Here is a 22,806-nt window from a genome sequence, read left to right on the forward strand (position 1 = left end):
GTTCAGCCAAATGGATGGCTGGCAAGATATGATAGCAAAGATAGCACACCATCTCTCTCCGTCGCACCCTCCCTTCACTGACCTTATACACCCATCTTTTCGGACTTTACAAGACCCGCACTCACAATTCTCTTCGTCCACTTGATCTCCTCCCAGTCAGTCGGCCGGATATTGATAATGTCCAGCAGCCAACCGGTGACCATTTTCTTGTCCCTCTTCAACCTTCCGATGCATCTTGCCATCATATGCTTCCCAGCATCGACGAAAACCCTGCTCTCACTTTCGGCCAACTCAGTACCCTTGTAGTTGGGCAGGATCCCGTTAGGAAAAGGAGGTCGGTCATGCCAAAGGTCCGCAAATTGGAAGTGCTGCTTCGTGGTACCTTGCTCACGAGATGAGAAAGTGACTTTTGCGAATAGCTCAATGACAACGTCCTGCTTAAGAGCATCGCACCTAGCGCCTTCCTTGAACATTTCACCAACTCGAAAGCAAACCCGAAGGATGGATTGAGGCGAAACGCCCGTGATTGGACAACGGTCAGCCACCGTATCAGGAAAAGCTGGTCGAGCAAATGGTTTGAGAGGTTCGAAGTCGCGGCTGTCATCTATGGTTAAGCCAAGAATGGATTTTTGAGTAGCTTGTTGAGTCTTGGTAGGGGTTGATGGAAGTCGCCGTTTTTGGGGTCCTAGAGATATTATGCGCTTTATAACCTGGCCGGCACTGACAGCACTATGTCTTTCAGTGGCACGATCAGATATAGGAGGCGCGTTAGAATCATCAACGTTGTTCGATCGAATGAAAGACCAGTCCTCCTCGTACATAGCGCCTGGAACGAGGTCAGTATTGCCGGCTTTACTCGGACTATTTGCGTTAGTAGAAGACCCATCGGCCGGTTTCCCAGGCGATGCAGATAACGGTCGCTTTTTTGGAGGTGAGAATTGAAGAGATCTGTCATATACTTCCCCAGAAATCGAGTCGTCGCTGAAAGGAAATTGAAGACTAGGAGGAGCTTGAAAGCTCTCTACCACCCCATTAAAATGCTCTGGCAGCGAAATCATGTCTTCTTCCTCGAGTCCTTCTTCCAATGGATACTCGTCATCTAGGTCGATTATCTCTGGCAATGTTTTGGGAATTGTAGGCTGATCCTGGCGACTCCCTGTCGATGGTGCATGGACCGGAACAGAGGCATGAAACCCACTGGTTCCTAGGCCACCACAACTATTCTTGATTTCAGCTTCAGGCCGTGTCTCTGGCATGGCTTGATCCGATGTGATCGCGAGCAAATCAGCGTCATCGAGCTCGTCGCCTCCAAACTCATCAAAGTCATAGTCGTTAGGGCCGCCCCTCTGTACCATTTCGCAATCATCTGCGTCGGATTCTTCAACTTGAACTTGTTCTAGATCTGCGAGATGGCGAGAAACAGGCTGGTTGTCATCGAAGGTTTTGCGATATGCTGGAACCTCGGCTGGATCATCTGCTTCAATCGAAGAGAAACCTGCAACATCGACCTGGACTTTGGCTGGATCATCCGAATTGTGTTTGATACCGCACCCATCAGTGTCTTGAGCTTCTTCTGGATTTGAGTGCTCTGGTAGAAGGGCATCGGTAAGCAGCCTGTTGTTGTGATGTATGCCGTGAGCTTCATCTTCTAGGCCCGTCAAGGCTTGAAAACCACTTGACGAGGGTTCTCCGAAGTCAGAGGCATGCTGCGGAATTTCAAGCCCAACATTTGCCACTAGTGGGAAGAGCCTTGAGGCTTCTTCATTTTGTAAAAGCTTGCTAGGGGTGCAGTTGATTGGAACCGGGGTACCGTGTGGTTTTAAAAGATACATATCATCGGCTGCACGACTTGATCTGATGTCCCATGAAGCGCTATTGCAAAAGTTGGCGTGTCCGCCGGTTTCATTGCCCCATATTGGCTTTTGCGACTGTTCAACTTGAGTTCCTTGAGGAACAACAATGGGTTCATTTTCTTGGTCCATCTGATGGTATGTATCGAAAATGGAGTCATAGCTAGGAATCGGTCCATCGTCAATCGACGGTGGTGAAAAAGGTGCCCCGACGTACAGTTCTTCGGATTCGTTCCCTGGCACATGGTCACTCTGGGGAAGCGAATGGCCGGGGCTTGGTAGAGCTGCAGTTGGCCTAAATCTGAAGGCGGTCAACCTATCAAGTGTCGTCTTTGATATTCCGTTCGATAGCGACTTCATAGTCTCCTCTGTGCTTGTCCACCCCTGGAGTATGGTAACAGGCTTTGTGACGAGCCCATAGCCTTCGCGAGATACTGACGGTTTTGTAATCACACTATTGCGGAATGGACCCGGCTTGAATTTTGGGTTCTGTGCCTTCAAAGACACCGCTCTTTTCGTGAGCCGTGTTCCTGAATCAGGACGCGTTATCATCCGAGAACCCTGTTGCTGGCCGCGGTATTCAGAGTCCTGCATAGACGACGAAGTTGGGCCATCTTGACCGCACACTTGATCGAGCTTCTCTGATTGTCCTGGGGCAGCCTTGGAGCGTTTGGCTGGTGCTGACTTTTTTCTCTTGGGGAAGGATGCCTGGAAATCGGCCCCTGCATTGTGAGCCACGACATCCCCTTCGTCCCTATATTGCCACACTTGTGCTATCGAAACAGCACGCCCTTTGTTCGCCTGCGCAGCTCCCCCCTTCCTCCGTTTGAGTGCTGGCTCCTCGGGGATGTCTTGTCCCACTCGGGTTTCCTGGGGTGTCGTCAACGGACTGATAAATTCAATGGAAGCTCGATTTGCGTTGACAGGTGTAAATGCTGATAGCGCCCCACATGAATTTCCATCTCTGCAGCGTACACATTAGTTGATGGGTAAGCCAGCAGTAAACATACGCACGAGGTCGAGGTCGAGGTCAATGCTGATGCCGCTACCTGCTGCATCTCCTCCTCCACCTTATCCCGGCCTTGAGATGTCGACATCCTGTGTGAATTCCCTGCACCTCCCGACCTTATGGCTGTGCCGCTCGGCAGACGCTGGTCAATCGTGTCATGCAGTATCTATGTAGGTATTGATGGATGCCGACGCCTAGGCCCGAGAGAGAGAGAGGCGCACGCCAGCAAGCCCGAAGAAGTGGAAAGGGCAAGACAAGGCTGAAGCTCTCGGCAATGCGGTCACATGCATGACTCAGAACCGGGCATTCATTCTTTCCCTCCAACCTACATGGGACATGTCCCCATCGCCTCCGGTCTTCCATACTTCTAATTCACATTCTTTGAATACAACAGATCCAGGGCAATATTGATATTCTGAACCAAGCCTCAATATACAACACCCCAAAAATTTCGGCTTTCACAAGTCACGTTAACGACGACGACTACCCACCCCCGGCCTTGGCCCTCGCTTTGAAAAAGAGCAGCAACAAATAAACCCATCCTTCTGTCGGCAGCCTATAGTTCTCCTTTTCATACGGAGGCTCGCGAAATTAGCCACAGCTTGAGTCTTGGCCTCCCATTGATCGGATCGAGAGCCCGAGTCTCGTTGGATGGTTATCAACCTAGATACCTAGCTAGGTAGGACGGCTTCCTATCGAGGAGCCTGAATACAACTCACCACGGGAAACCAGTTCATCGTTTGCAAGAATAATAAGAAAGTCCCATGTTCTCAAACGTACGTCTTTTTTCTTCTCGACACTGTACATGTTGTTCGATTTCTGCCCAACGTTACCTGTTGCCTATGTTGCCGTCAAGATACCTATGAAGGGTCAGGGCGTTCTATAGAATTACAATATCAGGCTGGAACAAGGCTGATCAAATAATTTACAGAAAAAACCGTACTCGGCGGTGACCGTTGCGGTCGAGAATCTCACAAGTGGGAGCCACGAGGCAGATGATCTTGCCGGAATTCCAGGCCTGGTAGAGGCCATCACGCTTCAAGCAACAGGTCCAGCAGAAGCTGCCCGCTCCATTCGGAAGAAGCTAAAGTACGGCAATGTACATCAACAGATTCGAGCTCTCACCCTTCTGGATGGTCTGATCTCAAATGCAGGGGCACGTTTCCAGCGAACCTTTGCTGATGAAATGTTGTTGGAACGTCTCCGTGTGTGTGGAAGCTCCGATCTTTCTGACCCTCAGGTTAAAAACAAATGCATGGAGCTCTTCAGACAATGGGCAGTGGAGTACAAGAATGTTCGTGGGCTTGAGCAAATTGCGGGTCTTTACAAGGTAGACTGATCTTCGCAGCTGCCCAGAGGACTGGCTAATAGAGAGTCAGCAACTGCCTCGTCGTAAGCAGATGGTCACTCAGGAAAAGTCGAAGGTGCTGAAAGAGACCGAAAACCCATTCGAAGACGAAGATGACGAAGAGGAAACTCCTGCTCCAGTAACTCATGCTCGTCAAACCTCACTTGGTCAATCCAGCAAAAGTTCAAAACCAAGCTTTGCTCACATACCGCTGATGTCATCTCACGCCAATGATAAAAAAGCGAAGAAGGACAAGAAAAAGAAAAACGCGAAGACTTTCAACCTCGAGGCGGAGAAAGGTAAAATGAAGGAGAATATTGCCGACTCGTCTATTGCATCTACAAACTTGCTGAATGCCTTGAGAACGGTCAACCGCGAACGAGAGCAAGTTTCAGAAAACGAGAATGTTCAACGTGAGTTCGACGTTTGCAAGGCACTCCGGCGTCAGATTTTGCGATACGTAAGTGCAAGTCATTTGATTGAACGTTGTCTGTACTGAATTGATCTCAGATCCAACTTGTTCCCGGAGACGAGTATCTTGGGTCTCTGCTGAATGCTAACGACCAGCTTGTCGAGGCTCTCATGACGTTTGAGCAGCTTGATCGTTCTATTGATGCCGACAGCGATTCTGATGACGAGTTAGCCACCCAACAACACATGTATAAAGGTACAGGTAACAGAGAAGGTTCTTTCTCCATATGGCTAATATAATGATAGTGATGTCCGAAAAGGGTAAAGAAAATGAAGCAGCTCAGCAACTCGCAGGTCTATCTATTGGCAAGCGTGCACCGCCACCGCCAAGAAAACCACCAAGGCCTGTCATTCCGCAACCCGAAGAAGATGAAGACGATGTTGAGGAGGAAGACGAGAATGATCCTTTTGCGGATCGAAACGCTGTCATCAGCACCCCGTCGGTTCAGAAGCGTGAACCGGTTTGGTGAGCCAGCAGCTTTAGAGAGTTGGCGAATCGACACTAACTGAGATTCAGGCGAGAAGTTTGATGATGCTGGGAGGAGAGGGTGGCATGGCGGTCTGAAAGAGCTTGGATGCTCTTCGTTTGGTGCGAGAAAACGTAGTCTAGAGTGAAGCGCAGCGAAATAACTTGCGGATACGAATAACGAGCAACGTGTACTTCCATAATTGGAACTACAAGCGAGGCTATGCAGGTGTGAAAAGGGGTTTAGCCTTGCCATTTCGGCTTACGCCCATGCGTGTGTAAGAACATGACCGCTGGTATTCAATATTTATCGCAGCCGATGATTTATATGCCTACAGGCCAAGACAGAAATCTCCCTGGGATTCGCTATTATCGGCTATTGATTATTTCAAGTCCTTCTGACCTCAGGTAGAAGCCATAAGAGCCGAGATTTGGATTATCACTGTTTTAGTCACTTTAAATCGATGATGGGACTCGTTTTTTGGATATCAAATCAATTTCAAAGGTGCCTCGCACAGGCAGGCAAGCAGGCATAAGGTCAACAAGGCGGGAACCCCTCGCTCTCCCGCTGTAAACAGTACAAGCGAGTAAGTCAAAGTCAGCAATCAGGAACTTTCAAGCACGCCATGCGATCAAGTCCAAGCACATCTCTTACCTTTGGCAGGCTCCTCTCATGTCAGTCAGTCTCTTTCCCCCTCCCCCTACCCGGCACCTCAAGCATTTGCGGTGCGTCTACCATCTCGCATTTGCGGGAAGGCCAGCCGCCACATTCAACGGCATCTCGTCACGGTCTTTGAACACCCGTGGAGGCATGATGACCAGTGCCGGGTCTCGAGCACGTTCCCGAGCAGCGTAGCTCTCGAACGCAGCCTCAATGACCGCCGAGCGTCTGCGTGCCGCCTCGGCGCGCTTCCCTCGCTGGATTTTGATGAGCAGCTTGACATGTTCGGCCGTCGGCGCAGGGCTCGCGCCCGGCCGGTTCGACTCGCTCCACATGCGTCTGAAGCCGCTCGGCGACTGGCCGTTCGGGATCTCGGTCCACAGCGTCTCGGTGCCTTGCGCGACTGGGGATTCGCTGTCTCCTTGCAGCATGACCCAGCTCTCTGGGCCCGGGTCCGGGCTCCGTGGCCGCGGGGTTTCGGGCTCGATGGTGATTCTCAAGGGGATGGCTGCGCAGTCGGCACAGGGCTGGTCTTCCCAGGCCCAGAGTTTCTTCTGGGGCTCTTGGCACTTCTTCCACGGCCGGCCGGCGATTCGCTGCTTGCATGGCGAGGTGTGGAGGGCGATGTCGTGGTCGCTGTTGCGGACGCAGCCGCAGCTGTTCAACAGCCAGAAGATGATGCAGACTCGTGGTTCTCTTTCTGGGAACCAGACGGGTAGGGTGGTGTGTGTGTTCTTCATGATGCCTGGTACTCGAGTGTGTGTATATGTCTGTGGTTGTACCTTGACGAAGTGGGAGATGATTGTCGTCTGTGTCTCACGTATAGCCATGTCGCTAAGCTTTCCAAGGCAAGTGTATATACAGCATCTGAGGATTTCGGAAGCTGCTCTTATCCTTGTTGTGATTGGCCTTGTTCTTGTGTTTGTTGTCTCGTCATGAATAGAACATTTTTGTCCTTGTTTTTTTTTTTTTTTTTTTTTTTTTTTGAAAGGCTACCTACCTGGCTCAAAGACGAAGCGAATGTTGTTCCATAACCTGGATAGCCTACGCTGAGACATGGCTGAGTACTGCATCAGGTACTCCATAGTCTCCGTGTTTCTATGTTGCTGTCGTCGTCATCGTTGTTGTTGTTGTATTTATTAACGTCGGGCGGGTGGCAGGCTTTGCCTGCCGCCCTAGGACCTCCCATAGGGTGCGGTGACGTGCTAAGTAGAGAAATTATATACAAAGTACTTTCTAATCGAAAGTGGAAACCACCTTAACGAAAATTTTCTTTTCAAATAGCACCGGGTTTTGATCCCGCGTTGTTCTACAATCTTTAGAAGCCTTTTAAAAGCAAGTCAAGTTGGTGCAGCGCAGCTTCTTTCGACTATGCTTTTTTTTATAAATAGAATAGATCGCAGAAAAGATAGAGTCTTATATCGAAGGGAAAGCCGTAATAATAAGTTATAACGTAAGTAACGTATATCGGTGTCGATTATCGAGATAGTTCGAGGCCGGACCAGGTTTGCTCTCTAGTTGGCATGAATTAAATCCATGAAGTAAGGAAGGATGGAAAACTTCGATGAAGCCAACTAGAATTAGGGTTGGAGCTTATAAATTGCACTTGCGTAGTAAGTAAGTACATTCGTGCTCCACATTGAGACGAGGTCGGACCACCAGAAAGAAAGGAAGGGAGAGAGACATTAGCGCTTCGATCCACGCCCTTCTTCACAATTACGTACAGTCAGTCTCATACGGTATCTCCTCTCCGATTAACTCTCAACACCCGGCCGGCGCTTCAAACGATTCGTGGTCTAGGAATGTTTCAACTGCCCTAGATGAATTCCCCTGCGCCGTTAGCCGCCGGCAGTACTTACAACTTGGCTTTAATTGAGCGAGCCCGCCTCTTCTCACCAATAAACAATCCCTCCTACCGAATCAAGAATAAACCGCCTTCAGTTCCGGTAACATCCATCTTCCAATGGGATAAGCGACGTCCATCACCGGAAAATTCAACCTGCGTAAACATCATAGTTCAGCCCACAATTAATGAATTGGGTTTATTTACAAAAAGGTACCTCGAAGGCTCAATCGATTTGCTTAGTTATCTGAACTAAAAGCTAATTCAATATGGAAGGTTTCGGCCCGCGCTTCGAAGAGGATTGATATTTATAATCAAGAACTTAGTAGTATTTGTCCTGATGGTTTACGGATGCACAATTATAGTGCAGGACACAACATACGTAGTACGTAGTAGTTGTATACGTAGGTAGGTACTTAACCCTATGACGTCAGCTCACAGTAGAGGCCAGAGCACGGAATTAGTAGTACCGGTAGCTTCGAAGCAGAACGATATGCAGACTGATAAGCCAAATATACGTAGTACTACGTCCCAGGCGTAAGTATTACCCCTCGAGTGTAAGGTAGTGTAACCAGGGGGATTAAAGTGGAGACTACACTTTTGAGGCACCCTCGAGGGGTAATACTCAGGCCTGTACCGAGGTAGTATCCGCCGATCGAGATGATAAATCGGAAGAAAAAAAACCCCCCCACGCAGGTCGATGGGTCATAATCGTCGATTAATATGTGGGAACTTGACGTCGCAACTTTTGGGGCCCTTCTTGCGACGTCAAGTATCATCATTACCTTGGATTTTTTCTTTTAAAAAAAAATCCCACCTGGCACGACCAAAGCGGTATACTCAGCAAGCAGCCCGGAACACCTACTATTGGCCTTTATAAAATCGATAGAAAATAAACCACTGACTACTACGTATATCGTAATCTTCCTTGTATAAAAATATGCATGTCATTGAGTTCATCGAGTTTAATAATAATCAATTGATAAAGTTCTAATTATATAGAGTTGTTCCATCCGTGCGCTGACTACCTAGGCGTAGCCGTGTAAATACTGGAAATAGGCGAGGAATACGAAAATCGGACTTCTTTTTTTAAGACTAGATTTTTTACACACCAACGTTCATTTAGTAATTATTGCCTGTGGCGGTGAAATAGAATCGATAGTTTCTTGTCGATCTATATATACATATATATGTAATTGCTAGGATATTCGAGACGGATAGGTAATATTTGATTTCTTGGGACGGTTTTAAGCCATATTTTCACTACATCGCAGTGTTTTGACTTGCAGTGAATAGATAAATCTTTATATATATGAGATACATTTGTAAAGCCATATTTTCCAAGCATTTAGATATTTTCTCATACTATTGTTTCTATTAATGGTTGTTGTGCGTCGATGAAAGTATCCTGTAGTGCCGATTTTTTACAAGTATACTCAAGGCAACCGACGATTAGGTCAATGATTAGCTTCTGAGTTTGTCCACCTTACCAGACTTTTGGCCTTGGTGCTGACTCTAAAATTAGGATAACTCAGTGAGTCAACTCGGCTCCAAAATCCATCTATTATTACCTACCGACCTAACTAGGTACCTATCCAACACCAGGAAACGTCCCCGCCACACGCTCTTATCGGCAAGAGAGCTCGATTGAATAGTACTTTGTATATAATTCCTCTACTTAGCACGTCGCCGTGCCCCATGGGAGGTCCACAGGGTCCAAGCATTGCGTTTTGGATACCGTACCCGCCCGACGTACTACGTAAATCAATAATCGTCGGCTCGCTTAGGTGGGCCTCGTTACATCCTTTCAGTCTGAGCCGACGATTACTACCTACTAGTACTACTTCTACGTACTGCTACTATCGGCAAGAGAGTGAAAAAAGCATGAGATAGAAAACCAGTTATCACAAGAGGAAATATGCAGGTCGCTCTTGGGAGAGAGCTAGGGTCGAGTAGATTGAAGCAAAATAGGTACCGTTTCACCTTGGATGTGGGGGATGCGGGGGATCACCTACCAGCAGCTATGCACCTATCGTAAGTACCGCATCTATTTTAGTCGAATTCTCTGCAGATAACCGTACCTTAAAGCAAAGGCCGTAAGTAAAGGCGGATAGACGACGGACCTTGTTCTGAATATTTGTAGTGGTAGCTTAGCTAGCTGTACTTGGAGCTCATAGGGGTTTCGCACAGGCAAGAGAAGTAAGTAAGTGAACGGTGGGTTTAGCAACGTACGGCCTCATCATCACCACGATTGCACAATTGAGCTGGCTAGGTATGTAGCTACCGGTAGGTATTCAATTGTCGATAAATTTCTACGTTGAGTGGACGACTGATGAAGGCCCAAGCGTGCGCGCGGGCATAAATCTTATAGATCCTTTGGAAAGGCTGGTTGTCTTTAGCGACGTACGGATACGGGTTTTAGCAAAATCAAAAGTTATAGTTCGATATACTACGTGTTATGAAGAGCGAGATCGTGTTGTACTGAATGAGCTAGGACCATAATTATAGATGTCGAAGCAGTATTCGTCTCCTCCATACAGAGTTACTCTATACATTCCGTCGGTCCGTCCGTCGGTCGTTCGGTCAGTCTCAGTCTCAGTCTCAGTCTGATAAAGAAACTTTAACGCCCAAGACAAAAACGGCATCATCGCCCGTCCAGTACTCAGATTTCGCTTGTTGGTTGAGATGAGGCAGCCGACTATCATCTCGGCGGTTACGGATGTATAGTACTTATAGAGACTGTTGAAAGGGGGGGGTGAGGGATCCACCATGACTGACTGTATATCGAAAAGTACCACTCAGAGACGAATACTATGCAGGCAGGATAAGGGAGAGATGAAGATAGGATATATCCATCGATCGACCTTGTAAGCGTCGACCGCATAACTTCCAAAATGAAGCATAACTACTGTACGATATCTTCTATAAATGGAGTGGGTCTTTTGATTAATATGCAGACCTCAATTATGAGAAATTGCACTTGACCCTATTACGGCCCGGCGCCCGTTCAGCCCCTGAGCTACTTACTGTACCAGTCTGTAAGTACCAGGGGAGATGAAGCTTGGATTCCCGTCCGGATTAATAGATAGGCCTGGGCAGCCTCCAACAACGCATTGTTTCAGTCCCTACATACCTCCGACGTCTCCCACTACTCCTACCACTCCCACCACTCCCACCACTCCCACCACTCCCTCCACTCCCTCCACTCCCACTCCCTGGAATCCCGACACGTTTCTCTCCCTCTACCCTTCGTTCCAGCTTTCCTCCAGGCAAGGTGCAACAGCCTGGCCAGTCGGTCGTTCCATCTCGCCAGCTAGATCCGCCCAGCGCACATCCATCCCATTCTTCTCCCACGAACGACCCAGCGCGACTCCCTCCCTCCTGTCGGACGAACCAAAAGAGACAACATCAGGCTTGCCATCCGATCTGCCAGCTCGACCAGCATCAAACTCTGCCTGCCGTGTTTGGGGGGGAAATCGATCGATCATAAGGGTGCCCTCTGGTAGAAGAAGGAAGCGCTCAGTCAACCACGCTTGGATAGAAAGAATCCAGGAGAAAGCGCAACGCTGCATCAGGGACGGCACTGCCGCATGTTTTCGTGATTTTGCCTTGAATGACCGAAGGTCTCGAGGCAGAGAGGTCGACGAAGGATGGCATACAACGAACGACCTTTGAGTTATCTGCCAACGATAAAATGTTCCATGTGCGCGAAAGATATCGAGATCTTCCACATGGGAGATCATGTCTGTGGAAGCCCTGAACCAGCACGAGAAATGCCACGAGAATTGCCGCGAGAAGTGCCACCAGGGCCAGATGTACCACATTCACCGACGAAAGGATGTATGTTAACATGGTACCTTTCGAGTGTTCAAAAGCTAACGATAGCAGCGACGCCTCCTCCAGAATCTCATGGCATCTTTGACCGAATGTCATCCAAGCAGAATGCGAAAGATGGCGCGAGATATCTGAAGCCGGGGCGCGCATTACCGCCGAAAGTAGATACTCATGCAGCCAGTATGCAGCCCTATTCAATACACATTGAGAAAGTGCTAACATACTAGACCGTCAATATTATAGGCACGACGAGTTGACACCAGTCAGCACATCGCCATCTCCAGGTGCCTCGCCCATGTCACCCGGTGATGGCCAAAGAGCACCGTTCGGATCCTACCACGGCTTGCGAAGTACAACTTTAACTATACCGAGAGCATCGCCATCACCCGAATCCCTTTCGTCCAACATGGATTCTTCGTTTTCTCCTTTCAGAAGTCCGGCGTTGGTATCGCCGAGAAATGAAAAAAGTGGTGGAAGCAGTGGAAAGGGTACTCCAGACAGCATTTATGCGCCTGTCAGTCCAAGGACGGTGACTGTTGGTGGTCTTCTTCAGAGGATGGATACTATCGCCCCGGGTCCGTTTGACGGGCGAATACCGAGTAGCCCAGGCTACAGGGAAAATGGAACTTCTGGGAGTTTGGCAGATATTACACTGTCCAATAAGATTTATACAGTGGGAGAAAGTGTAGCACATCCGTCTGCAACTGGAGGACCTGGAGGTCATTCTCGGACCTCCACGAATGACACGCATAGCTCGCATGGTTCGAGATCCGGCATCGTGGCCCCCAGACAACCAAGAAAGAAAGGATATGGTGGCTTCGGTGCACCACTCGGGGATGATGGCCAGAGAGAGCCTCTCACCCACGAGAACAGATCTCAGGCGTTCCCCCCACGGAATGACAGCCAAGACGAGCTCTTCAGAGGACCTTCGGACCCGCGATCGCACCACCCCTCGAATGATGGCGGGCGACCAGGCCCGCCCGCGACGACAATGAAGAAGCCTTCCATGTCGGGCCCGGATCGCTCAAGAGCTCCACCGCCACAAGGAGTAAGTCTGATCAGGCCTCGACAAGACTCCAGACTAGGCGATAAACCTCTTGCACCATCAAACCTCAATCTAGCCGCAGAATTTGGCATCAACAACCCATACCACACGTCAAACGAGTCTTCGTCATCGAATAGTTCCGGCTACAGCGACCTTAGCAAAGCAAGCTCCCACTCGAGTCCACCGCGATCCGTACGCCGGCAGCCAGCTGATGGTCTAAAAATGGATCACCTGATAGCCGACTTGGAGAATTCAATATCTGATCTGGAACCAAAGAACTTGCCCAACCTTCCGCCTTCGCCCTCGAGGAATATAAGGACAATTCCTAACAAAACAAAAGATAGGCCGGGTAACTTGTCGCCGTCTATGCTCATGGACCTGGCAATCCAACAAGGAAAAGGCCGTCTCTCTCCGGCGCCACTCACAAAACGTCTTCCGTCACCCTTTGAAGTCCGACCTGGGGAGCCCGCAATTCCACGACCCTCCACATCAAATACCAATCGTTCTCTCTCCCCAGCACCGCTGACTCAAAGACGTCCATCGTCACCTGATAGAAGCCGACCCCAAGAGTCTAATTTTCATCAGTTCTCAACGGCAAATACCAATCGTTCTCTCTCCCCAGCACCACTAGCCCAAAGACGCCCCCCCTCGCCGTTTGGGCATCCTCACCAACGACCTTCAACAGCAAACAGCAGTGGCTCCTTGCCATCTGCACATCCTGATACGGGTAAGCGTCCAGCCAGCTCGAAGGGTAACTGCAAAGGCTGCAGTCTCCCCATCAAGGGCAGATCCGTCTCATCAGCCGATGGCCGCCTCACAGGCCGCTACCACAAACACTGCTTCGTCTGCGCCACCTGCTTCGAGCCCTTCCAAACTGCTACCTTCTACGTGATCGATGATGCGCCCTATTGCGAGCGCCACTACCACAAGCTCAACGGCAGCGTTTGCAAATCCTGTGACCGCGGTATCGAAGGACAGTACCTGGAAAGCGAGAGAAGAGAGAAGTTCCATCCGAGTTGTCTGACATGTGCGGACTGCAGGCGAAGTCTAAAGAACGATTATTTTGAGATTAATGGCAGAGCATTTTGCGAAAAGGATGCTTTCAGGAGGGCACAGCAGGGAAGGTCGCTGGGCCCTGGGGGAAGATGGGGAGAAACGAACAGGATGGAGAGGAGGACGACCAGGTTGATGATGATGTGAGAGAATGGAGAGAACCAGAGCGAGCGAGGAACGCCTACACCATACCTCGATCCGACAAAGCTAAAAGAAACGGCCTCCTCCTTGCTAGTGGCCAAAATCCTAGGGTTTCGCACTTGACAGTAGTGGTTTTGCATCTGTCACCAGTTTTGCTACCTTGCATAGGCGCGGCTGTTTTGCTTCTTGCTACCTATACCCTTCTGGCGCGGCTGCTCTTTTTCAAACTTGTCATCTAGTGTTAGATTTTCTCAAGTTTTCGAATCCCGAGGATCTGTTAATATTGTTGTTTGATATACCCTTCCTATTTCTGTATATAAATTTGCTCATGCATGCATCTCTGTGCGGATCTGGACGGTCTGTCATTCGAGGGAAGGGAAGGGAAGAGGTGCGGAGAGGAGAGGAGAATGTTTATTCGTAGATAGCTAGGTAGATGAGACCGAGAATAATGTAAATAATGAAGAAACCGGATAGACAGAAAGGCATTCATTCCTCTGTACCTTCACTTTATGCATGTAGTAGATTGCCTCGCTTGATGTGTACCCCCAGCCTACATGCTCTGATTTTCTCCGTGCTTGTAGAATGGAAGCCTTCCCCGACGACAGTGAGTGGGTCCAGCGCATGCGAGTGCACAGAGAACCCCTACGGATTTTGACTGAGTTAAACAACATTTAAGTTAAACAAGTGAGCCGAAATTGACCCCTCCACCCCACACAAAACTCTTGGGTGTCTAACTATCCGAAGGCGAACGAGATACTTACTCCTCAACCATGATTGATGAAGCTTTTTTTTTTTTTTTTTTTTTTTTTTTTTTTTTCATCGCAGACGGTTCAAAAACCCAAGAAGAGACCGACAAAGCCGGCTAGAGCATTCCCCTTTTTCCTGTTTTCACGGATTAGCATCATCCTTTTTTTTCCTCCTCCCTTCTTTCTTGTTCCTTGTATTGTTTTTTCTTCTCTATCTTCTTTCTTTTCTTTGGGGTTCAAAGGGGGGCATCAGTTAAGCGAGCATGGCCTTTTTGAGAGAGAGAGAGTTCTTGGGTTTGGGAATAGATATCCTCTTCATGGTCTTGAAGTAGAGTCGTGGGTGGGTAATCAAAGAAAGAAAAAAAAAAGGGGGGGGAGGTCTGGCATGCTGACCTGTGGCTGCTGCTGCTGTTGACGCTTCTTGCTGCCTCGCTCTTTCCGAGGATGAATGGGATGAATGGAGGGTAGCTTACACTGGTTGAGGATGACGATGGTGTCGTTGATGTTGCAGCTTTTGCTTCTTCATTGGCTCGGGCGTCGTCGAAACCGAGACTGCTGTGGCCGGGTTTGAATGTTGGCTTTGATGCTGCTGTTGCTGAATGGGAATGGGACGAGGGAGGAGATGGTGTAGGGACTTCTGGTCCTAATCCTACTCCCACTACGGTTTTCGTTATAGTGACCGTCACTACGGGAGGGTTTGCTGGTGCTGGTGCTGGTGTGGTCGTTGTGGCGTGCGTCTGCGTCTGTGACGAAGGAAGAGGAGGAGGTTTTGCGACTGTTGTCGGTGAAGGAGGAACGACAACCGGAAGCGTACCCACGATGCCGACCTTCGGGTCCCCCGATACCTGCCTTCCCACGTTCGTCTCGAAGAAGCCGGCGTTGACGATGTTGCCCTGCGCGGAATACTGGCACACGAGATACCACGCCGGACCCCCGTTGCCAAAGCCGGGCACGGCTGTCTCTCCCGCATCAGTAACTCGTTTATCAAGTAGCATACATATACATATACATAAAATGTATGTATGTATGTATGTGCAGCGCGATCGATCGATCGAACCAACGAAACGAAAACGAAAAACTAACTGCACTGTTTCTTCGCACATCCTATTTTGGTTGTAGCTTTCCAAACCATCTGCGTGCTGCTTGTGCAGAAGAGTAGAGAGGTTAGCCGTTGCTCGCTCGCTCGCTTAAAACTCGTTTCCCGGCTTTACAAAAACATAAACATAAACATATATCTCTAGAGAAATGATTGAATTGAGTCTCCCATCTCTTCTTTTTTTTCTCTTTCACTTACAAATGGCCCGTTCCAGACGAGAATCCCGGTGCGGCAAAGTCGTAGTTCACGCGTTCCAGTCCCCACGCGTTAACGGCATCGACCAGCTTCGAGTACCCGAGCGCAATATTCTCCCCGACTCCTGGTGTGCCCTATTTAATCAAAAAAAGAAACGTCCCCTCCGTCAGCCTTGGGAAATCTCATGGAGACCCTCGTCATCGATTCGGAACAGTAAACCAAGCAAAAACCGTAACCGGTACCCCCCCAAAAAAAGGGGGGGGGGGGGGGGGGGCAGTATATGCAATGCTATGCCAGGTTTGATTTTTCTTCCTTACCGAGTGTCCGAATTTGCAATTCTCGATCCACGTACTGCTCGACCGGGCTAGCTCGTCGCTCCAGGTTACGGGGCCGGCGCCGTGCTGGGCGCGGTACCAGACGTGGTCGCTGACGAGCTGCGACTGGAACTGCGCGTCGTCGGCGAATCCCGCATCGGCCATCTCGCCACCGCGTGCCGCGAGCTGCGGTGCCAGTATTTTGTACTCGGGCTCGGGGAGCAGCTTGGCGTACGAACCGTTGTTGGTGGTGGTGATGGCAGGTACTGCCTCGAGGGCGTGCACCAGATTAGCTGCCGCGGTGAGAAGGGAGAGGATCTGGAAGAAGCTGGACCCGAGGCTGCAGCTTGTTGACGTGCTATGTTGTAACATGTTCTGGTATCTATTACCGGTCAGCTCAGCTCAGCTCGACGAGAGTGGAAGTGCGTACGGGTCTCAGCTGGAGACTTTCCTTTTCATGGTTGTGCGATCGAGAGATTTCAAAGAGAGGTAGGGAGCAGGTACTGATGTGGGTTGTGGCCGCGTCGGTGGCACAAAGAAAGATTTCGTCACTTTGCGGCAATGGAACAAAGACATCGAATTTTGCCTCGGGTTCTTGGGGCTATCTGTCGCCTTTATATGCTCAATCCGAAAGTCATGATCTTCTCTCGCTTCCTTAGGAGGAGAAGAAAATAAATCCAGAGAGCCGAGTCCGGTAACTTTGTGACCTAAATATCTCTGGACAACTATAGATTGGGTGCAGGGGAAGGTGTGTCTTCAGAATTGGTTTATGTTCCAAAGACAAGTATGTGGTAGGCTTGTGGAAATACGAGCCCTGTTCTAGCTTCGAGAATATTGCTTGGAAATACGGACGAGGGCGAGGTCGAGCCACGGACTCACTCCGGCAGTACACTTCCAATATTATTGATGTCGCATTTTCTCTTGCGGTATCAAGTAAGACTCAACCGATTCCCTGATAAATCGTCAGTCCGAGATGTAAAAGTTCGACCGGGAATTCTGTGCTGGGATGCTTTTGTTTACATTCGTTTAAGTGACGACGACATTCGCCAAGGAGTCACTGACTTGCGGAACGTCACAACAAATTACCATAAGGGCGCACCTAGTACAAGTCTTTTTGGGTATGAGATGATGAGTGAGCAGAAAGAAAGCGACCTCATCGGCCTCGCACTACAACAATCGGGGATCAGAAGCCGACGATATAAGTTTCAACTATTAAGAAGAGCCTCAGCTCCCGCCACAAAATCGTGCATTACTCCATTCAGTGCAGCACTCTTATATAGGAACAGAAAGACCATCTTGAAATAATGCCTACACCCACCAGAAACACGCACGCACTCTTTCTCCGAAAAGCCCTACCGACCGCATCCGTATTCCATCCTCCTAATACGGTGTCACCGGTGGCGCATATCCAACAGCGCTAGCACAATTTTCCTTCCCATCACCACCTCTATCAGCTCCAGCACGATTATAGAGCTCAATATCTGCCTCGCCACCACTTCTCACCGCCGTATCCTCAGCCGCCTCTCGCCGTCTCTTGTTCTCATCCATCTCCGCTCGATCGGCAGCGGTCCCTTTGGCCCAGGCGCGAGGAAACCACCAGCATATGAGCAGTAGTATGGCTACTGCGACGACAGCCAGGATGGCGACGGGCACGACGACCTTAGTTGTGCTTCTGGTAAGTATCTGCATTCTCTAACGTGTATAGGAAAATATTCTGAAAGAAAGAAGTAGATATGGCTCTGAGGAAAAAATGAAGAGGGATCTCGTGCGGGAACAAGGGTTCCTGGCTTATTTTGGTGGACTGGAGGAGCGTACTGCTTTGTTCACCATCCTTGATGATACCTCTCTCGAGTAGGAGCAATGACTGAAGGCTGAAGCTAGCAATAGTTCACAGGGCGCGCGGGATTCCAATACAACTGTATAACAATGGAGAGAGCTCGAGCTCATAGATATACCATCACACTTTTGACGATTATAATGAGAGAAACGAACCAACAAACTTTGCCTGGGGAATGGGCATGAAAGTGTGGCGCTAGAAAACCGCTCTAGCGCAAGTCCCAGCGGCTGTCAACATCCGGGGACTTGGGATTCGTTCTGGGAATCCACAGATCCCAAGTAGTCGGCCCTTTCGATTTTGATGCTGCGTTGCGCCGTCTAGAGTGCGGGAAAGAGCATAGACTGAGGCCACTTTATCTTAACCAGCATCCAATACTGGGAGGCGCCTCAATATGCCCGGCTGGTACCGAGCTCTACATGTTAATCTGAAAGCCATGATCTAGAGGAAGCTGGAATTGCTCGATCTCAGGATAAGATTCAATATGTATGAGTTCTATTGGATTTCTCTCAAGGCTATACCTGCTGCTGAATCGTATCTGACTGACTATCAACCATCAAGAGGACAATTTCATCGACCAAGAAGTGTCTAGATTTCGGGGAAACAGCCGACAGTAGCGTTCCCTGATATCTGGGTAGACTACCACCAAGTCATCTCTCCTGACTAATCTTCTATCCTGAGCGAAGTTGACCGTTATCGCTCCATAGAATCTCACACTAGGCTACTGATGTAGCTCCTAACTTCCAATTTGAGATTATTACCGTGGAAGTGGTGTATTTCAGCACTATGGCCGATCAGCGACAGAAATAGTTGTCCATGGAAAGTAAACAACGGCTACCCACCTTACTCAATACGAGCCAGCAGACCAGCGAGCGAAGCTCGAGTGGCATGATCTCTGGCATGCAAGAATCCATTTAAATAGATCCGGGGAGTATCTCGACGGAATATTGGCACTCCATCCCCAACGGGTTGGAGCGTAGGGTTCCACAGCTACTGTACGCCTCCCGAGCCTGATCTTGTACTACTCCATCGCAGCCCGGACGTATACGATGGAGGGGCGTCACGATCTTGAGCGACGTGAACCATGGCACACCGCATGAACCTGATCCCCGGAGTCGGTTGCCGGTATAGATCCATATATAAGCTAGGCCGGCAGGGGAGAGACGAGGCACTCGAGGGCTCGAGGGTTTACAGAATACAGGAAGCACGAAAAAGCTTTGGCGACCAAGCAGGTCTCCTAAACCCGTAGGTAGTCAGCCGTAACTTTACCACCTCCGATTGATTGGTAAGAAGTTGAGCAGTTCAGATCAGCAAACCTGGAGAGTCCAGCCCTTTCCCGAGTCTCCGGGTAATCTAGACCACAGCAAACAAACAAATACAACTTATAACATGCAGAAAAAAGAGACACTTAAGAGTCCGATCTAAATTCAATTCAACTCAGCTCGATTTCAAGCCCAAGGAAAGCACCACCGCGAACCCAGCAACCAGCAACCTCATAACTGACCTGACACAGATCAAAAACATGCATCATCTCCTCGTCGCCCTCGTGGCCATGCTCCCAGCAGCACTAGCAGCAGCTCTCCCCGACCTTAACGAAGACATCAACATAACCATCACATTCTCCGTAGATAAGCCCTTGCCCACTACACACACACACACACACAAACTCTCTCTCTCTCTCGCACCTGCACACACTCCTGATCAACCAGCTAGCTAACCCGGCATAGGACGAAGACCTCGGCATGCCCTTCGCTCCCATCACGGCAACGTGCGCGGGCGACTACGAATGCCCTGGCACCGACGTCTGCAGAAACAAGCGCTGCGCCTCAGCTGGCGGACGTATGGAGAAAGCAGCTGCAGAGGAAGAAGACGCAGCGCAAGCCGTGTTCACGCCGGCGTCGCCGTCGCCACCGCCGCCGCTGACATCCAATTTGCATGGTAAGTCCATCTCTGCCCTCGAAAGAGAAGAAGAGAGAAGAAGAAAGGAGAAGAGAAGAGGAGAGAATGTTGTGGTTTGATTCGAGGAATTGACTTGGCGATATAACGCAGAGTGCTCGGGCAGTGCGCAGTGCAAGAAAGGATGCGTCTGCAGAGAAAATGCATGTGAGGTGGCACCTCGTACGTTCCAAATACTTTCGCAGTGTCTATATGTATAGACACCGAGACAAGGCTGACGGATATGTGCAGACTGCAAGGCCAAGAGACAGTGCATGGGAGGGTTGCAAAGATGGATGCTGTGTTGACAAAGATGAAGCCTCCTTTAGCGAGGGGCCGGACATATAAGAGTCTCGATGAGACGACATCCCGCCTAGGGGCGAGGCAGATAGATGATACCATATCCTGGCGCGTGAGCTGAACGATAAATGAAAACTAAAACTATGCTGGATTGTGGTGGTAGCGTCGGATCTGGAGCGAGTGCAGTGCTGATGGGGCTCGCTTCTATAGTGCGTATCTTGTGTGCAGGACGGAGAAGATCTGACCTGCTGTGGGAAGAGGACGCCTGAATCTTGACGAGACATACCATCTAGTTATTAAAGCAACACTGCTTGAATCGGGTTCAAAACCTGCTTATGACATTGCATTTGACTACTCCGCCGGCTTCTCTGGACGTGAATCATTTTTTCTGCTCTATAAGCCAAGGTTTAGCGAAATGCAACACGCGAAGGAACTGAGCGATTTCAAGGCGGATATAATCATCATTCGATTCGAGCTGACCCAACTTGAACCAGCCTTCGTTCCATTCGTTGTATTCCAACAATCTGTACAGAAAAGAACATAACATAAATGCCACCTGAACACCATTGCTTGCATGAAAAGTCGTCCCTCATCGAGGCCAATCTCCAATCCCGATCCGCCTCCAGGTATTCCCGTCCCAATGCTCCAGCAACTCCCCAAACTCGCATGCCAGTGATATTGTTCTGATGTCAGGATATAACATCACTTCCCTTTGGTTCCCTCTGGCAGTATCCGACTCAGACTGCGCAGCACTTCTTGCATAGGCAGATCTCGTGTACCGATTTCCGCCCTTTCTCTTCGGTCTCTTTCCTCTAATCTCACAGCACTCAGTGCTAGTATTTTGTCGGCCACTCTTCCGACAGTTTGCTGATATTGTTCTAACTTGTGCACCCCGTCCGCGAATCGGTCCACGTTGAATTCTAGATCCGATTGTAAAGTCTGTAGTCGCTCGGATGCCTGTTTCCTGGTTTCCAGCGCAGACGAGGAGGAGATCTCCGAGAGTATTGCGGCTTGTTCGGGTGTCAAGAGTGAGGCGTCAATGTGCGAAGGGCCCAGTTCGGCTGTGTCTTCGGAAATTATTGGAGGAAGTGAGGGTGTCGGTTTCGAGAGTACCTTCCATTGATCTCGTTCTTCTCGCAGTCTAGAAGTCACAGTCAGTAAGGCCGATGCGGAGAAGGGATACCGCTCGAGATCCACGTACAACTTTATTCGTGCTTCTAGCCCGCCAAGGTTCTCTTCGAGCTCGGTGTTTCGAGGATTGGGCTTCTTGATGACCTTTCTCGGCGCCGATTCTTCTCGATTAAACCAGTCAGAGAATTCAGATTTGTTCGCAAAATCTTTCAACAAAGCTTCTTGAACCATTCGCGCTGTATCCTGGACCATCCGCGCTGCATGTGTTAGCTAGGCCCCCTCTTGCGAAAATCTAAATTCTTACCTGCTAATAATTCCTTGGTATTCAAATCTCCATAGGACGGTTTCTCGCCCATGCATCTCTCTCCAGTCCAAGTCAACAGCTGTTTCATCCTCCTGGGCTCGCTCAATCCTTCCGCCTCAATGTGCTTGTAGAACTCCGATGTTTCCACCTCGCGGTGCGGAATCGCGCTGTGTCCATTATCTATCAAAGAGCTTGCCCTCCGCCCTCGAAGCCCCAGACTACTTCTCCGTGGCCCCTTTCCCCCCTTCTTCCTCAGTTCCTTGTTACGATTTATTATGGGCGTGTCGCTGAAAGGAAGCGCGATTGTGGTAGACTGCTTGCTGTGATCCACAAATGACCCCACGGCATCTATATTCGTGCCACCCACTACATCGACGCGCTCGTCTTCTGCCGGGTTCGCCCTGGACATATCTCCGTTCTCATCTTCATGTGGAGCTTTGCTGGTGGAGGAACGCGTCATTTTCCGCTTCTTGGGCACCGCTAGGGAAGTCTTCTCAGCAGTCGGGGTCGAGAAGCTCATCTTCCGGACCCCGGGGGTTTTGGCTGTCGCGGCTGGCTCATCGTCACGTTCCTTCTCTTTCGGCTTCCTACCCCTCTTTGCCGACGGAGCTGGAGCCACTGTAGGTAGAGGTTCTGGCGGTGCCGGCGCGGTCTTCGCTCGTTTCGGTCCACGCGTAAATTCGAAGTCTCCATCCTGCTCGTCGTATGCTATGAATGTTGTTAGTATCCTGGCCCATCTAGCGCTCGGGGCGCAAACAGGGCATCTGGAGTATCTTACCCGCAAGCCGCTTGCTTCTCCTTCGCGCCGATGGCTGTTGGCTCATGCTCAAAGTTTCTAAAGGATTTCGCGTGCGTACGATAGTAGTCATTGATTCCAGGTTCGGCAGCGCATCTGCATGAGGGGGGGATGATCAAGGGAGGGTGCTATGTCGCGATGCTCGGGATGTAACGTGTGGGTCAAAGAGAGTTTCGCGTCAATTGGCTTTCCAAATACTGAGCTGAAGTCTCTCGATCTGCGTGAGTATCGTGGGTTGGTGGATCGTTGGGCGTATTGTCACACTTTGCCTGGTCTTGACGATCCAGGATGGAAGCAGTAAACAAGACAAGTTTTGGCGCTAACGGGTAAGTCACGTGTAAATAGTAACTCTGCGGCTGCTTCTCAGAAAACATATCTGCCCGATTACAAATGATGAAGTATTTGGCTGAGAACTTTCAGGTGTATTTGATCAA

At 49.7% G+C, this 22,806-nt stretch overlaps 8 protein-coding genes across 8 annotated transcripts; 3 read left to right on the top strand and 5 right to left on the bottom strand.

Moving 5' to 3' along the window:
• Positions 1 to 83: 83 nt before the first annotated feature.
• L3040_001651 (uncharacterized protein) lies at positions 84 to 2,947 on the bottom strand (the record flags this gene model as incomplete). The annotated part of the gene is made up of 2 exons (XM_007294327.2): positions 84 to 2,814; positions 2,865 to 2,947. The coding sequence occupies 2 exons, from the start codon at positions 2,945 to 2,947 to the stop codon at positions 84 to 86; spliced, it is 2,814 nt and encodes a 937-aa protein (XP_007294389.2).
• Positions 2,948 to 3,623: 676 nt separating this feature from the next.
• Positions 3,624 to 5,208, top strand: L3040_001652 (uncharacterized protein; the record flags this gene model as incomplete). The annotated part of the gene is made up of 6 exons (XM_007294328.2): positions 3,624 to 3,635; positions 3,791 to 4,189; positions 4,239 to 4,667; positions 4,718 to 4,874; positions 4,925 to 5,144; positions 5,196 to 5,208. 6 exons carry the CDS (start codon positions 3,624 to 3,626, stop codon positions 5,206 to 5,208), a joined length of 1,230 nt encoding a protein of 409 aa, XP_007294390.2.
• A 668-nt stretch (positions 5,209 to 5,876) lies between these two features.
• Positions 5,877 to 6,545, bottom strand: L3040_001653 (uncharacterized protein; the record flags this gene model as incomplete). The annotated part of the gene is made up of 1 exon (XM_007294329.2): positions 5,877 to 6,545. The coding sequence occupies one exon, from the start codon at positions 6,543 to 6,545 to the stop codon at positions 5,877 to 5,879; it is 669 nt and encodes a 222-aa protein (XP_007294391.2).
• Positions 6,546 to 11,421: 4,876 nt separating this feature from the next.
• L3040_001654 (uncharacterized protein) lies at positions 11,422 to 13,727 on the top strand (the record flags this gene model as incomplete). The annotated part of the gene is made up of 3 exons (XM_007294330.2): positions 11,422 to 11,488; positions 11,537 to 11,662; positions 11,710 to 13,727. The coding sequence occupies 3 exons, from the start codon at positions 11,422 to 11,424 to the stop codon at positions 13,725 to 13,727; spliced, it is 2,211 nt and encodes a 736-aa protein (XP_007294392.2).
• Positions 13,728 to 14,551: 824 nt separating this feature from the next.
• Positions 14,552 to 16,444, bottom strand: L3040_001655 (uncharacterized protein; the record flags this gene model as incomplete). Its single annotated transcript, XM_066156841.1, has 5 exons — positions 14,552 to 14,603; positions 14,861 to 15,422; positions 15,551 to 15,609; positions 15,762 to 15,892; positions 16,076 to 16,444. 5 exons carry the CDS (start codon positions 16,442 to 16,444, stop codon positions 14,552 to 14,554), a joined length of 1,173 nt encoding a protein of 390 aa, XP_066012853.1.
• A 1,008-nt stretch (positions 16,445 to 17,452) lies between these two features.
• On the bottom strand, positions 17,453 to 17,761 carry L3040_001656 (uncharacterized protein; the record flags this gene model as incomplete). Its single annotated transcript, XM_007294332.1, has 1 exon — positions 17,453 to 17,761. One exon carries the CDS (start codon positions 17,759 to 17,761, stop codon positions 17,453 to 17,455), a length of 309 nt encoding a protein of 102 aa, XP_007294394.1.
• A 1,667-nt stretch (positions 17,762 to 19,428) lies between these two features.
• On the top strand, positions 19,429 to 20,149 carry L3040_001657 (uncharacterized protein; the record flags this gene model as incomplete). Its single annotated transcript, XM_066156842.1, has 4 exons — positions 19,429 to 19,530; positions 19,634 to 19,844; positions 19,956 to 20,024; positions 20,094 to 20,149. 4 exons carry the CDS (start codon positions 19,429 to 19,431, stop codon positions 20,147 to 20,149), a joined length of 438 nt encoding a protein of 145 aa, XP_066012854.1.
• Positions 20,150 to 20,843: 694 nt separating this feature from the next.
• L3040_001658 (uncharacterized protein) lies at positions 20,844 to 22,400 on the bottom strand (the record flags this gene model as incomplete). The annotated part of the gene is made up of 4 exons (XM_007294334.2): positions 20,844 to 21,282; positions 21,343 to 21,529; positions 21,577 to 22,284; positions 22,355 to 22,400. The coding sequence occupies 4 exons, from the start codon at positions 22,398 to 22,400 to the stop codon at positions 20,844 to 20,846; spliced, it is 1,380 nt and encodes a 459-aa protein (XP_007294396.2).
• Between the last annotated feature and the right edge of the window lie 406 nt (positions 22,401 to 22,806).

This window comes from Drepanopeziza brunnea, assembly GCF_022702325.1.
Source record: "Drepanopeziza brunnea f. sp. 'multigermtubi' strain 214-2 chromosome Unknown ctg2, whole genome shotgun sequence".
In the NCBI taxonomy this organism is placed as follows: domain Eukaryota; kingdom Fungi; phylum Ascomycota; class Leotiomycetes; order Helotiales; family Drepanopezizaceae; genus Drepanopeziza; species Drepanopeziza brunnea.